At 35.8% G+C, this 16,137-nt stretch overlaps 2 protein-coding genes across 3 annotated transcripts; one reads left to right on the top strand and one right to left on the bottom strand.

Annotated features, from left to right (window-relative positions):
- Positions 1 to 780: 780 nt before the first annotated feature.
- LOC107048481 (uncharacterized protein Mb2118c) lies at positions 781 to 7,893 on the bottom strand. Of its 2 annotated transcripts, none has more exons than XM_015271653.2 (3): positions 7,536 to 7,893; positions 3,726 to 4,106; positions 781 to 1,193 (listed from the first exon to the last, which is right to left on the bottom strand). In XM_015271653.2, the coding sequence occupies exons 1-3, from the start codon at positions 7,549 to 7,551 to the stop codon at positions 1,105 to 1,107; spliced, it is 486 nt and encodes a 161-aa protein (XP_015127139.1). In that variant the 5' UTR covers positions 7,552 to 7,893; the 3' UTR covers positions 781 to 1,104. The 2 variants fall into 2 exon arrangements, with proteins under 2 accessions (XP_015127139.1, XP_015127142.1); XM_015271656.2 differs by having other exon boundaries at positions 3,741 to 4,106.
- A 572-nt stretch (positions 7,894 to 8,465) lies between these two features.
- Positions 8,466 to 14,506, top strand: LOC107048480. Its single transcript, XM_015271652.1, has 5 exons — positions 8,466 to 8,531; positions 10,476 to 10,752; positions 10,836 to 11,186; positions 13,866 to 13,976; positions 14,052 to 14,506. Exons 2-5 carry the CDS (start codon positions 10,731 to 10,733, stop codon positions 14,147 to 14,149), a joined length of 582 nt encoding a protein of 193 aa, XP_015127138.1. The 5' UTR covers positions 8,466 to 8,531; positions 10,476 to 10,730; the 3' UTR covers positions 14,150 to 14,506.
- Positions 14,507 to 16,137: the final 1,631 nt, after the last annotated feature.

Raw genomic sequence — 16,137 nt, 5'->3', positions numbered from 1 at the left:
ACATTTTTATAGATTTGACCGATTTTGACCCGTTCTGACGCTTTAGAACATTCCGAAAATCTTCAAGTTCGATTTTCTCTCACTGTTTTTTCAAATACAACATATATGATAAACTTTACGATAATAACCCCGAGATTTTCAAATTTCACCGCGGTCTAACCTTAAAACAAAATCACAGATGTCTTAAACTTTCTATCTACCCAATTATTATACTTCCATTATCCCTCAGCAATAATTATTAACTGAAACCATTAAATGATTCAGCAAAAATTATAGGGAGAATGCAAAGACGAAAAATAATGAATAGAAATATGATACAGGCAAGGGACTAAATCTCATTGGCTTTTATTGCGGCAATAACAAAACGCAAAAGAGATGTCAAGTAATGCTATCTGCAACGTAACATTAGCACTTGGTGGCTCCTATCATTCCTTTTATCTACAATATCCTCCGTTTCCGGATATTTTCGTTATGTTAGCCACAGGGAGAAGGAGCGTGGGAGGATCAAGGAGGAGTGAAGGAAAAAATATGGTACCTTCTACTCATAGTCAGTCGGGCAGTGTATAACGATGACACTAGGAGCATCTTTAATGCCAGTAATGCACTCCTCTTCTCCCTTCACTCCTTCCTCCATCAGGTACAATTCTCTTGGGTAAAAAAGTCTCAAGTTATCCAGAGCTTCTCCATCTTTGGACTGAGCCCAGCAGAGAGGAGTTGAAGATTCAAGTATTACGATCTACGTTGAAGAATAGGAGGGAGATGAAAAAGTAAATGAGAGGCTGATGGAAAAGGCTTCTTTTAATGTATTTTTTACTTCGTCTCCTCTAAGAATTTCCTCCTCATGAATTATAATACTTATGATAGTTCCACTTAGAGTAAAGAGGCGTACAGTATATATATATATATATATATCTCGTTTTCATTAAATGGACTAATGCGTTGTTCATTGTAATAATGTAATAAAAATTGTAATTGAAAATTTGTAGAATATCGGCTTTCTTGGTCACATGTCCGTCGAGAAGTCCCTGAATCGCCTAGCAAAACATTACATACATTATATTGATCCCGTTTACCTATTAAAACTCTTAATCCCCGGTGTAAGATTCACCGCATTGAGGCATTCAATCTTATAATTGTCGCTATGACGATTAAGGCAAGTACTACCGCAAATAGTATACCAGTCGATCGATTTCCTGAAAAAGGATGGATTGTTATTATTATGTGGGAATTATTTGATTAATTGGTCATTTTTTACTTTGCCGCCCTTTATTATCTTAAGAAATGAAGTGATATCGTATGGATATACATCTGTAATACCTTTTTAATATCTGGATATTGACTTGAAATGCCCAAGAAGTTTTTGCTATACTGGAAATTTGTGACATTCCGTAAATTAAGTGAAGAGTCTGAACTTGATAACTTGAGTTACTTTCTAACCTCAAGAACCGATAGGCCTATCAACGTAGGAAATTTGCACTATTGGAGCCGATGAAGAGAGATAAAATAGAATATTTCGTAACGAGCTAAAAAACATTTTTTCACGAGTTACGAACAATATTTTTCATCACAATGTGGCGGAAATTGGACTTTTAGGCACGCGGGGCGTGCCGAAAAGTTCACTTTTCGTCACAGCGTGATGAAAAGGTGATTTTTTAAATCCTCTCCTTTTTAGAAGGCATGAATTCGATAGAAATACATTGAACATAAAGTTTCAGCTTTTAGTGATGCAGTGATTTGATCATTAATTTCCAGTCTCAATAATTAGAAATGTGAGTAACAAGTATGATCACTCAAATGACAGTCAATAACCACCGTCATGACCGGTAATCGCCGCGCCGAGAATCTAACTCGACGGTCAGAAAAAGAAATGCTAATTGGCCATAAGTCTGAAATGACCGAATAAATTTTAACCGTCAATTTTCATCTATATCCTCAATTTTCGCGTACTAGTTCATCGATTCCTACACTTAAAAAAAAATTTAACTGAAATGTTTAGTATATTTTTCTGAAATTTTTATTACATTCAAGTTCCACTGAAATTTCAAAGAATTTCAGAATTGAAAATTCTGAAGTTCGGGAAAAAAATCAAGCAGAACGGAAAATTTTAGTTCAATTATTCCGTGAATGTTAATAGCAAACCGTAAAATTCCCATAACATACTTTTGAATTTTCAATTATTTAAAAATTCTGGGTAATTTGGCACTGAATATTCATGTTTTCATTTAAAATTAAAATAAATTGAAGAAATCTCGTTTTTATGCTTCTCAAAATTGTGGTATTTCATTGCATTTGTAGCGAAATCTAAAATTTCATGATGTTTTTTCTCCTTAAATTGCATTTAATGGCACTGTCCTAAAAATTACTAGTGAACTGCCCATGAAATTTCACTTTTTTTAAAATAACCGAAATAAAAATGACGGCCAATTTGAAACTAAATAATTGTGATAGTCAGAAACTGTTACATCTGACCTGACCAAAAGGGAAAATTACTGTCATTCCACATCTCTATCAATAACCATGATAATTAGACGGAAAAGTTCAGATTTTTCAATAATCCTTGACTAGGATTGAAAAGTATTATACTGATGTATATCATACGAAAAAGATAAAATAATAATAGTCATAATTAAAGTTGTCCCTTATACATAGGCCTTTGTGGCGATTGTGGTGTATGAAGAAAAATTTCCCAGAAAAATTGTTGTGCAGTACCGAAATAATTATTGAGGATACCATAATTCATCTGGCGCTACACAATAATCTTTCTGATGAGGACCACTATCTTTTCCGAGGCTGCAAATTGCGCCACGTTTACGCTCCTAGCATATAAAATTTCAAGGAAATTTTTCCTCTTGTGAACACACTACGCCACCATCTTGAAGCACTAATGATTTAATCACTTGAAAGAATCTAAAAGACTTTGGAAAAAAAACATAATATGACGACCAGTAGAATGGCTTGTGTGGATTTGTAAACGATATGATGATACATTTCCGTATGAAGTGAACCCCTCAATTTACTATTTTTTTTGCTCCAAAATAAATTATTGGATTTTCCATCTATTTAGAACACCTCTCACTGTGATTCAATGACATTTTGATTCTAAATCTTAGGGATTCTCTCCCTAAATGTCAATAATAACAACTCCCAATGCTAAAGGTAATTCTAAAAAGTGTAAAGTATCCGCAAAAGTTAATGATAGCTTTCTAAAATTTAAAAATTTATTGCTAAAAATTAAAACTTGTCCCCTGTGTATTTTCAAATAAGCCAGGCTTCTAGATTAAACTATTTCCGTATACCTTGAAATCTTTCTTCAAACTCAGTTAAAATTATCAATGGTTATCGTGCAGTCACAAACTTTCAGATTAAGCGTAGATTTTTCATGGCCCTAGTTCCCTAATCATCATGATCCGTCAAATGCCAGGAATCAGACGATTGAAATTCAACATGAAACTTTTCAATTTAAGTATCTAAAAGTTCCATAACGTCTCATGAAATTGATATGAAATCTATTTTTTTCAAATATCTGTTCTCGAAGTTTCAATACGTCGAGGTTTTCGATTCTCTCTACAGCATGCAACGGAGGTTTTTCTCTTCAATCTCTTCCGCACTCAGCTTTACTCAATCATACCCAAGACTTACGTCAAATCATGCAAAAGTTGGTAAAAACTGGGATGGCTTAAGTAAATAATCACCAATCAATCGATAGATGTGAACGGATACTATACTGCAACAAGTATTACTGCTTGGAGCAGACGTCACGATGTGTTGAATGTGTGTTGGTGGGTGATGAATGACTGGAACTGCACCAGTCTGATATTGCTGATGCGTTTGGTTTCCGGACACTGGCTGTGAGAAATCGGTGAAATCTTGGGCAGGTACGTAGATCTGTGGCGTTGGATGAGGAACTTGAGTTGGATACGGCGGTTGCTGTGTTGGATAAGGAGTAGTATAATTGGGCCCCTCAGTTGGATACGGCAGCTGTTGTGTTGGGTGAGGACCAGGATGATTGGGCCCTTCCGTCGGATAAGGTGGGCCAGCGCGCATTGCTTCTGCATAAGTTGGAAGGTGTGCTGCTTGCCCGTTGGGATTCCAAGGGTCAGAATTACCTGAACAATTCATAGATGGACATCAATGATTACTTTAGTAATATCATGAGAAGTTGCACCTTACAATAATTAAGTTTTTACTTATCTTCATTGAAATTTGAAAAATAATATAATAATTGGTAATTCAAATTTCTCAATTATTGGTTGATAAAATATTTAAATTGATGCTTAATTTACTAATCAAAAAATTGGTGAGTAATATTAACAATTGACTTATTCAAAATTTAAGTGTAATTAAAAATTATGATTATGCCGATGTCTGAAATAATATCATTGACTTAAAACACTATGCCTCATAAGGGGTTGTATATATTACGTAAAAGGATTCGTTTACTATCTTGAATATCCCCACGTCAAAAGGTGTAAGATTTTTGTGACCCCGTTCCTCTCCCACGAGATCCTACGTAAGATAGGATGAACTTTTCGTGTGAAAAACTTAAATAAGAATGATACGATATAATCAAATGAAAAAGAGTCAAACGAGGAATGGTCAGAACTCCTTGGAGAACTTCTTTGTTGGAGTACGAAAGGTCGCTTATGGTCGGCAAGGGATGCAATATTAATCCGGTTCAATCTTCGAAAGAAAATGTAATATAGTATTGTTAAGATGTGTCTTATTTGACACATCTGTATGTTGTATGAGTTTTGAAAAATGATACGTCTTTTTAAACTATAAACATAATGTAACTTGGCAAAAGAGGTCGGTGACAGAACACCTGTCACGTAGTTTTGTTTATAAAGGATTTTTTGTAGGATCATTCCTCATTCAACTCTTTAACTTTTCTCCATGTTGTTATTGATAAGTTTGCCTTCTCTATTGACAATAGGAATATCTGACAACCCTGCCTCGATATTAACTCTTACGCTTTACCATGATTCTGATATTGCAGAATCAAGCTTTACTTTCATGAATTGGTCTTGGAATTGACCCTTCGAGTCCAGCCTGTGGTTGACCCTTATGCTTGACTCTATTCAATAGAGTCTATTGAAATAATTATGTTTCCTCATTACGTCAGATTCTCGTGAATCTCTCACCCGCCCGCCCCCCAATATAAGAAAAAGTAAAACTCCTAAATTCCCTCTCCCCCTGAAAGTCTTACGTACAATATGTGGACAGCTCCTAGTAGTATGCAGTGTATTGCGAGTAGAGATCCACGTTTTGATGGTTAAGGGAGGACGGTGGTGAGATTTGAAAGTCTTTGATAGAGCTACCGACTCATGGATATGTTAAAAACTGGGAAAAATGATGACCCCAATCGATTTTACTCCATACATTAACTAAAAACGACATTTCCTATGTTTTAACCTTTAAGGAAATCCAAATCTCTTTACAGTTATATCTCTTTTACAGTTTGGTACAGACCAAACTGTAAAAGATAATCAGAATATTGAGCGTCATTCAAATTACGTTTTGCACAGAATTATTATTTTTTTAAACATTCTTTGTTCATAAATAAGTCACTGAAATTGTTTAAACTTTCGGAAACCTTATTTCTTTCGGCATAAAATCGATTTCTGGTAAAATTATGAATATAAATAAATTAGTTACGATTCCGAACGAATGATTTTTCCCATGCACTTTCCCACTTGTTAACATATCCCATCCGGAACCGACGGCCTGGCCTCACATGCGAGAGGTTTCGGGTTCGATTCGCGGTCGGGTAGAATGGTAATGATCTAATCATTCAAAGTCTTGATTAAGCGACCGCTACAACAGATATTGATAGATTTAGGTGGCATAGGGCGCTTCGTGCGCCTAGTCGCTCTATTCTAGAGTTATATGGGTGAAGTCAGAAAGTTACGTACGCCTAACCGCCTTGCTCTAGAATGCCTCCTTTTAATCTTAACATATGCCATTATGTATGAAAATTAGTGCTGCCGCAAGAGCACAAGAAAAACAAGACAAGACAAGAGTGCTGCTGCAAGAGGCAGGACAAGACAAGAGGGACGTTCACAAGGGGCAAGAGAAAAAAAGAGATATGGAACAAGAGAAAATTAATTAATTAAAAAATTCATCAAGAACACTCAAGTCATCAATAATATAAGGCCTTTTTTAAAATAACACTTTATCTATCCCTGGATATTGGGAAGAATTATGTATTCCTCGACTATATTAATCTTTCTTTTCGAATAGCGCATGTTTTATTATGGGAGCTCACGGAGATGAGAACCATGAATTGATACACAGCAAGTAGTCAACATTTTTGTCACTCAATCGACTCCGGTGTTTTCTGATGATAAAACCAGCTTTAGAAAACAATCTTCTGAAGGAACATTGAATGCACAAATTGTCAACTAATCACGAACCATACGAGCCAAACGAGGAAAATTCAACTCATTGATCTCACGGAATTGAAAAATTAAATTGTCGAGGTGGACAAAAGCACGCAAAACAAGAATTTTTTTCTCTTGCTCATATCCAACAAGACAAGAGACGAATTTTCTCTTGCCAATTATGGAACAAGACAAGACAAGAGAAAAACCCTGAAATTACAATACAAGAAATACGTGATTCTTGTCTTGTCTTGTAATTTCAGGGTTTTTCAGGGACAAGACAAGAAATACGTAATTCTTGTCTTGTTTTGTCCTGCGATATCCCTAATGAGAAGTCGCACAATGGGTCCCTAACTCTACCGAAGATTTCTAATCTCACCGACGTCCCCCTTCAAATGGCAGAAAAGAAGACGAAATTTTATTTACGCTGGCGATAACGAGCATTAATGTTTGCGGGGATTTCCCATGTGTCACAGGATTACTATATTCTGGGGATGGGTGAAAGGGGGTGAAAAGCGAGGGATAGAGAGACTGTCGCGTGTGCTGAACGTAACTAGACTAGGTGTGCAACAGGTGCACAGGTGCCCCAGTATATGCGCTGCAAGCCAGCGACGTGTAAGGCTGAATTTTTGGTAATTTTGAAATTCATTATTATCTTTGGTGAAGGTAAACTAGGTTCAACGTTATTAGCGAGTTTCCAGCTCACTCATTTATTTATCATGCGGAATAATCGTGAATTAATGGATTTATTTCATCAGTGGGTTTTTCGAGGCCGGATAAATGGAGAATAAATGGAGTTTAATGAGAATCGAAATCCATTGAAATTTCATTAATGTTCTGAAAGTTACGAACGATTTTATCTGTTTGTATTAGTGGGTTTTCGTTATGAACGGAATGAGCTCAATTACTGTCGGAAGCAACAGTGAAATCATCGCCTAGCCGAAGAGTCTTATCAATATGTTCGTGAGGAAACTGACACTTCGTGTACTCTCGGCACATAAAATATTCATGACGTACATGTGGAGAATGCAGATAAGATTAGGATTCCGGGAAAACCCAACATCCTCATGCACCTTATTGTTAAACTACGTACTTGTATACATTTCAATTGTTATGTCAAAAATTTATTTCATCGAATGATAAAACTCAATTTACCTTCGGGCGCCTTCATATTTGAAAATACTGATTTATCTCCCACCAAAATGTGTTATATTTTTGGTAGCAGCCGGAGTGTAAGGCGTCGGTGACTGCGTGAATCGATGGCACCAATGTCACACACTTGATCCAACTGAACGTACAGCGGAAAAATCAACACTGTCGCCAACTCAATGTCACTGGACAGCCAACAAGATCCCCGGGGGAAAACACAGTATCTTTATTTTTCTCCTTTAGAGCCCCAAGAAATAGACGGAATAAACTTCGACAATATCCTCAATGAGCAAGAATATCAAAACAGAAAAATGGTTGGAGCAGAAGTGAAGAGAATACGACACGATTCAAGGTTAGGGGGCACTGCGCATGCCTTCATCGATAGAGTAGTCTCCTAGACACCGCTGTGTTTGCGAATCGCTCTTTCAACTCGGTCGATAAGCTAGTAAATCTTCAAACTTTTGCCTCGTCAACAAAACTCCCCCCACCACTTTGGTACTAAGTTCTATTATATTTTTGGCCTCACGTGAACCACTGTAGCGGGGAAAATGAAATGAAAGGATCCGAGGAGAGCAATGAAATTCTGAAGAGAAGGGGGAGAACATACCCTGCAGTTGCGGCGCGTAATTACGTACGCCGAATTTAATGCCTGATAATTACTCCTGGCGGTCGTCATTAATTTCATCCCAAAATAAAGGGTCAACTTGGTGTGAAATTGTTGATTAAGATTCGTGGGATTTCACGGGGAAATTTCAACTTCCGACTCTCTGTGATTTCTCCCTTTGCATGAAAATATCGTGATTTCAATGAGTACTGTTGCAACTTCTCGTTGAATTTCTGGAGTGACTCACGGAACAATTGTAAACAGTGCGCAAATGTGAACGAAGAATTCGCATCAGGAATAACAATAGTTATCACAAATCGTAAACACTTTAATATTTATTTTCATCCCAGTAAAATAAAACCTTTGGTCCCGCAGAGACTCTCAACAGGAGAAAACAAGTGGGGAATTGCTCTTGTATTACATATAGTTATGTTTGCTAATAAATTGCAAAACGTAACAAATTAGGAATTAAATTCTATATTCCTTTGCAAATTAGGAATATGCTTCCGAATGGTTATTTTGAACATCATTTCCTTCTACGATAAGACTTCTTTTCAACTAATTTTGTCAGATTTTCAACTTAATTGAATGTTACTACCATCATTATTCTTATTACATTGTTGAAAAGTTTTGTGTAAAATTTCCGGTATAGTTTTTTGACATTTTTATCGAATTTAATTACCACTCAAATTTCAAGGAATTTCGGCATTGAAAATTCAGAATTTCGTGAAAAAATCAAAGAGAACTGTAAATTTCAGTTTTATATTTCCCTGAAAATAAAAAGAAAACCGGAAATTTCCGCTAACTAAAGCAGGGCGTGCGTTTCGCGCGCATATTGTTTTCCATAAGTGTCGGAATAGTAAAACCTTACATTTCTCACTTTCGTTAATTTTCATCTCAATAATAATGCAGAAAAAAATGAATGGTTTCACCGAAGTTTTCCACAATGAGAATGGAATTGTTGAATTTTCTTCTTCTTCTTCTTCTTCTTCTTCGTTTCTCCTTTGCTTTCTGGGTTCTTTGTTATTTTTAGGGATGTATTATGTACTACTATATATATATATATATATATACTATTCTATATATTTTTTTTACCGAACTATGTTATTAATTGTTTTAAACAGAACTATATCACCTGTTTACAGTAAAAAATATATATGCATATAGTACATAAGGCATGTATTATATACCATACATAGTCTATATTATATAATATATACATGTATACCATGTTATATATCTATTTTTTTATTACAGTGAGAAATGAATTTCTCTTTTTTTACAATTACTGTAAACAAAAGATAACACACAGACATAAAAAAACATACATAGACCTCATATTACATTACTTGATAAGCGGTATAGAGGCTTCAAAAATCGTTACACTGGATTTTTAAAAAATGGGATATATTCTGGAATTTTACTGAATTTTAAGTGAAACCTGATATTTCATGATTTTTTTCCCCTAAATCGCATTTAGTGTCACTGTCCTGAAAATTAGTGGTCAACTGCCCATGAAATTTAATTTTTTTTCTAACAGTGTATCCCTTTCTTCTATGCAACCGATTGTCTTTTTTACGATTCCCTTTGCCCTTCGATAAAATGTTAATAGAAAAATTTTATTCATACATACTTCAATCAATTTGAAATATCACATTTGAAGAAACCGTAAAAAAACTCACTTTCAGATGAATTCATGAAAAATAAATTTGTCAACAATCCTCATGAAAATCAAATCAAGATAGCTATCGTAATCATCTTTCAACTTTGACTTAATGGCATCAAAACAAACATTTTAAGCTATGATTCAATTCATTTGAAGCATGATATTCAGAGATATCCCCAAAATTCCGTTTTTCAAAAAATACAAAATTTGTGCAACTTATCAAATAAACCAAAATAACGATTATTGCTATCGCCTTCATCTACGAACTCGGTCAAAAGGCATGATTTTTTAAGCCATCATTCAATCAATATTTCTCTTTAGTTACCGTGGAACAACCGATTTTCAAAAAATTCGAAAATGAAAAAAACCAAAAGATGAATCAAATTTTAATCAATGGCTGTTGATAGGCTCAACAATACCTACATTTGAAAAAAAGGCGATTCAATTGCATCAATTCATTAGCGAACAATTGAAGAACAACTTTGTTACATACTTACCCACACATACACGCACCCTGAGTCATATAACATAAAACATCAAAAACTTAAATTTCAACGATACCATTGCCTCCATTCGAAGGCAAAAAATAGCAATTATATTATGTATGTAATCATTGGGCCATTTAAATCCCAATGGTTACATTAGAAACTGTTCCGCTACATTATCGTTGAACTAGATACAATTATTTGGAATCTCCTCACGAACCCATGAAATCAATGACGCATAATACAACCGTTTTGCCTCGTTGAAAACCTGTGGAACGGACGTACCTCACCCAAATATACACTAAGTTGTATTGTGTTTATTTTTATACGACTATCATGAATTGAGTGGCCGTTGTCAGTCTGTGGAAAACCGTCGATCTCGATTCAACCGAGAACCAGTATTTGTCCTGTGATTTCTGTTTGAATAGCAGTGTCTTGAAACTGATATGTCAACTGAGGACACAACGGGTAGATAAATATTGTTTCAGCTATTTTCCAAGTGGATGGGGCGGACAAATGAATATATGCTAATTAGTGTATCCAATTTGTAGAATTGGATCAGAAGGAGAATGACGTGAGAAATGAAACTAGTTATCAAGTGGAGGAGGAATCACCTACAACTACGTCGGAGAGGAGTAGTGCAGTTTCATGGAATACCCCAGTGTCAACAACAAAGTCAGAGAGTAGTCCATCATCTGTGTCATGGGATACGCCAAGATCTAATGCCGGTGAAAATACACTTGTACATTCACCTTTGATGAGTACCATTATAAGTCCTCATGATGATCCTCCGCCGTATTCCTCTATTGAACGGCAGAGCTTGTGGTCACCTTTGACGCATATTCGGGATCTGTTTTGTGATGACTCTCATTTGTCGTCCAATCGGAGTCCGGAATTGGCAAGTAAGGTTTATTATAGTGAATTATTTATTAATGCTTAAGGCTACAATGTCCGATTGCACCGGGAGAGTAATTACAGGGAAAACTTTAATTTGCTATTAAATTACCATAATCTGTACCTTCGCTTGCCTATTTGGGATATTTGCATTGGCTATATAAAATGTATAGTTATTTACAAGAGGTACTAAGTGAGCTCAATGTCAGAATGGTGTCTTCTGTTGAGGCATTTGACGAAAAAATTGCAAAAGATTTTTGTGTCTCGAAAATTATTGCGAATTCAGAAAAACGCTTTTCAAAACGCGAAAAATCTTGTGGTGAAATTGAGAATTTCGGGAAGAAATCAGAATTGAGATCATTGTAAAAAGGGAATGTAAGAATGAGGTGTAAAAGACCGCCGGTTTCCTTCATATCACAGCACTCACAACACTTTCTCGGATTTTTCCCTGAAGAGTATAAGAAAAAGGTACAGGAAAAGTTGTTCGCGAGTCTGATTTGAGTAACAGTCTTTTGTGGAAAAGGCTGAGGTCCTGACACAAGTACCGAGCTAACCATCTGAAGTTATAGTTACAATGATTACGATAGCCAAAAATGAAAAAATCACTCACTTATTTTATTATTTACGGCGTGGACACGTTTATGAACAATAGAAATAAATTTTTCTGCTGGACAGGACGAGAGGCTATCCGCATTCGTAATGACAGTGTCACTCTCTGGCGTAATCAAATTGTATTCACAGAGAAATCAATTGTCATTGCGTAATCACTGAAATCACTGGAATGAAATGATTACATTTCTGGTAGTTCGTTCTTGGAATCAAGATCACATCATTTGAAATGAATGTAATCATTTGCAATCGTTTCAATCATGCGCATAAATTTTAGTTATCCAAAACCGAAACTCATACCAGCCGTTAATTATGCAATAATTGTGATGATAGTTTCCTCAATGCGGATTTTGACAAATCAGAATGCAGAATTAGGAGTCACTGGGCTACGGAATTATCAAACTGATTCCTTCTTTTGACAGATATTCCCCACAGTTTGGTGAAAATTGTCACGTAACCCCGAACAACAATCTCTGTTCGGCTAGAATCACAATTGAAGAAATGATCTTCCGAATAATGCTCGACCTTCAAAATTCATCGGATATTTACCTCTAACTTCCATGAAAAGAAACGAGTATGTCAAGTTCTCCGAAAAAATTTTAAACTGCTATACTTGACATCTTCATTTGTTTGCAACAAAGCTTTCGACAAAAAGCCGATAATTTTGAGGTCTCGGGGTATTGCAATTAAAAATGCTGAAAAATGGATGGAAAATGAAGTATGTTACCTTCATAAATCTAATCTCTTTGGTTTTTCACGGATTTTCACTTTTCTAGCAGCATATTAATTTCTAATGCTTTCTTTCAGCTTTTGAAAAATTCGAACCCTTCTAGAGGTGTTCGGCTCGCAGCCACTCATCCTTTTAGTGACCACGCTCATCACTGTTTAGCTTCCCAAATCTACGCCCCGTAGGGCTTTTTTTTTGTTTAACCGTGTTTTTATTCAAGAATAACAGTCAGTATTTACAATATTTATTTAAACCTTAAAAACTAGCATCAAAGAAAAGTTCTATGAACGTTTTTTAATGGAGTGTATAAACTTTTGGCCGGGAGAGGCTCTCGAGTTTATTTAATATCCAATTATTATTTTAATGGTTTCAATAACATAATATTTCTCTGTGAGATTGATGCGTTATTTATTGCAAACAGTATCATTATTTAGTGCTTAAAAAAAAGTTGTTGAATTTGCATGAATTAAAAAAAAACAACAATATTTGCAGGAATTTTTTAAAAAAGAAAAAAAAAGATTGTAATTGTATTTCAATTCCCTGTTGTAAATCATCGAATGAAATTATGAGTCACATTAGTATCATTATAATTAATGTATACTTATCCAACCAATATTTCATATAAAGAACAGTCTTTGTATTGTTGTAATACACGGAGAGAAATTTTTTAGAAAAATTCTAGTGCTAGCACGGGAAAAGAGGCTCAAAGTGACGGCCAGGACAAAATGCCAGTGTCGGCACTAGAAATTTTATTGGGGAAACCGTGAATTTTTCCCCGTATTTCTGTGAAAATTTCACAGAAATCCCCAGAAATTTGACCAGAAATACCAAGAAATTTTACTTTAACAGCACTAGAATTTTTCACAGCCGGTGGATTGTGATTTTTTCCAGTACTCGTACTAGAATTTTCCTAGGAAATTTCTCTCCGTGTACTTGTTTTTAGCCCTGTAGGGCCTAAAAACAAGTGGTCAAACGCAAGAGTCAAGCATATGTGTCAAACATGAGGTTCAAGTCGAAGTGTTGAACAAAGACTTGTTTGTTTCATAATTTAAATCATTACAAATATTTGGTTATCGATAGCTGTAATCAATAGAACACTTTTAATAAAGTAATCTCATTTTTTGGCAGTGATCATTGTAATTACTAATGACTGTGATCAGGGCCGTAATCAAGGGAAACGTATTATACCTTGTAATAATGGTGTCTCTCAATTCGAATGTGAATAGCCCCTCGGGATACGATTAAACCCTGAAATGAAAATATGTCAATAATAAAACTGAGAATTTATAGTCATTAAGATGATGATTGAAAATAGTAAGAAAAATAAATTTTGTTGTATTATTTCTCACAGGTTTGATAGAGAATTCTACTTATGCTACGAGCACCCCAGCCGCAAACATATCCAAAAGTTTTCGTGCCGAACATCCTGGAAATGTGAAGGAAGAAAATACATTTGCCCGCAGTGAGTAATAATTTCACAGAACTGTTTTCTGTTGTTAATTCTGCCAGGTCAGGAATTGTTTGATTTTTTTTTCAGAATATGGGACAATTTGCATAGTCGCCTTCTTTATCGCCTTCCTAATGGTTCTATCCTTGTTTGCAAAATTTTGCGTCAACAGTACCTTTAGACTTTGAATCATTCCCCTAAATTATAAAAAGTGATACAAATTTATCACAGAATTCCAATCCCACATTTTTTGCACAAAATGAAATATAAAAAAAGATATGTCTGTTACGTTTGTTCATTGATTGGCATGAGATTTACTTTACATGAGAGGTACGAGAGGAGTTGAATTGCGATGAGGTGAAGAAGATCTCGGAAGCAATCCAACCTGGTGGGATGAGATAACCGGAAATGAGCTCGACATCAAAGGCATCAGCTGAATAATTCATAATTTTTCTTCATTACTTGACTACCCTCAGTGTAAAAAAAAAGACAGATGTGAATGCATATGAAGGAAGGAAGATAATAAAATCAAGCGCACTGCTCTACTTGTTTCAACGTCTTAATTATTTGTTAATCGTTTTTTACCTTAATGGTAGAAAGTTTCACGTAGGTGCAAAAACGAAGATTGAAACCATGGCGAGGCTGGTTAAAAACGATGAGCAAGCTAATTGAAAGTTTTCAGATTTCTAGTCTGAAATATACAAGGTGGAGTTTGTTTGCAATTAGGGCTGCACACGAGACGAGACGAGATTTTGAGAAGTCTCAGCTCGGTCTCGGGAAAAGTTGAAAAATACAATATCGTCTCGGTATCGGTCTCACTACTGACCGACATGGTCTCGTCTCGTCTCGTTTTGTAAAATGTTGGTCTCGGCCTCGGTCTCGGTCTCGTTTCGCTATCAAACATGTATGTCTCGTCTCAGTCTTGTCTCAGTCTTGTCTCAGTCTCGTCTCAGTCTCGTCTCGGCGTTATCTTGTTCTGCTTTCACAGGAAGAGAAGATACGGTTTTTCCACGAGACAACTTGATTCCTTCAACGTTTGCCAATACAAGATAAGACAGGAGTTCCAACATTTATCTTGTCCTGGCATTTACAGTAAAAAAAAAAACATGGAACATATAACATGGAACATATAACTCTCATCCGACAATGACGGGACTTTCAGTTTGGAAGAGCGTTGCAAGTATCAATATGTGTGATTATTGTCATTATCGCCCCTGTGAGATCTATCGTATGTTGTCAACAAAATGTAGAGATGAAAAAATTCATGTACTTAAGAAATGAATATTATTATTATTATAATTATTAACATACTTTTGTTTTACATTTTTGGATAAGCTTTCTCAAATAGTCAATACTTAAAAACCTCTGTAACTAATGCCTTCACAAGTCATGCCTCTATTAACGCCTTCAAATCACATGGCGCCCACGAATGCAGGCATAATAAAGCTCTAGCCGATCGATCACTCATAGAGCTGCGAAGACGTGTGATCTTTAACTTTAAAATTTCAAAAAATTGAATTGTTTGACGACTATTTTGCTTTTATACTTTCATTGTCTATTAATTGAAAGTTCAAAATTACCCGTAAACGAGGAATAAATTTTTTCTTTTCAACTTTTTTTTTCTCGAAATCGTAAAATACACGGGGCGAAAGCTGCGACCAGTTAAGGGTTAGTTTTTAGTAACAATAGATTTTTAGTTTCCACATTAGGGATTTCTTGTTCAAGCTCATCATTTCCGAAGAATCAATGCGATTGATCATTCTTTTGAGTGATTAGGCTTATTAATCTCAACACCAGCGTATCGGGGGAAATCCTCGAAGTTGGGAAAGTCGGGGTGCCTTGTTGGTCGCTGGCTGCACCCGCTCCCATCGTGTACACGTTAAGAACAAGCGCAGATGGGAGTCAATCAAATGGGGGATTTTAAATGGAAATTCCACATTTGATCTTCTGGGTCATTAAGTAAACTTCTTTGTTTTGGGTCAGAAAGTTGAAAAAAAATACGTCTCCCTTCGAAAGTCTCGGCGAGACTCGTCGGTATCTTCTCGGTCTCGTCTCGAAGATTTTTCCAGCGGTCTCGTCTCGGTCTCGTCTCGAAATACCGAGACGAGACGAGACCGAGACCGAGACTAGTCTCGGTCCCGTGCATAGCCCTATTTGCAATGAACCTATCGGGAAA

The sequence above is a fragment of the Diachasma alloeum genome, unplaced genomic scaffold (genome assembly GCF_001412515.2).
Source record: "Diachasma alloeum isolate Michigan unplaced genomic scaffold, Dall2.0 Dall_scaffold_00194, whole genome shotgun sequence".
NCBI classification, from domain to species: domain Eukaryota; kingdom Metazoa; phylum Arthropoda; class Insecta; order Hymenoptera; family Braconidae; genus Diachasma; species Diachasma alloeum.
The sequence above is the reverse complement of the archived record's forward strand: the minus strand, read 5'-3'. Positions and strand labels throughout refer to the sequence as shown.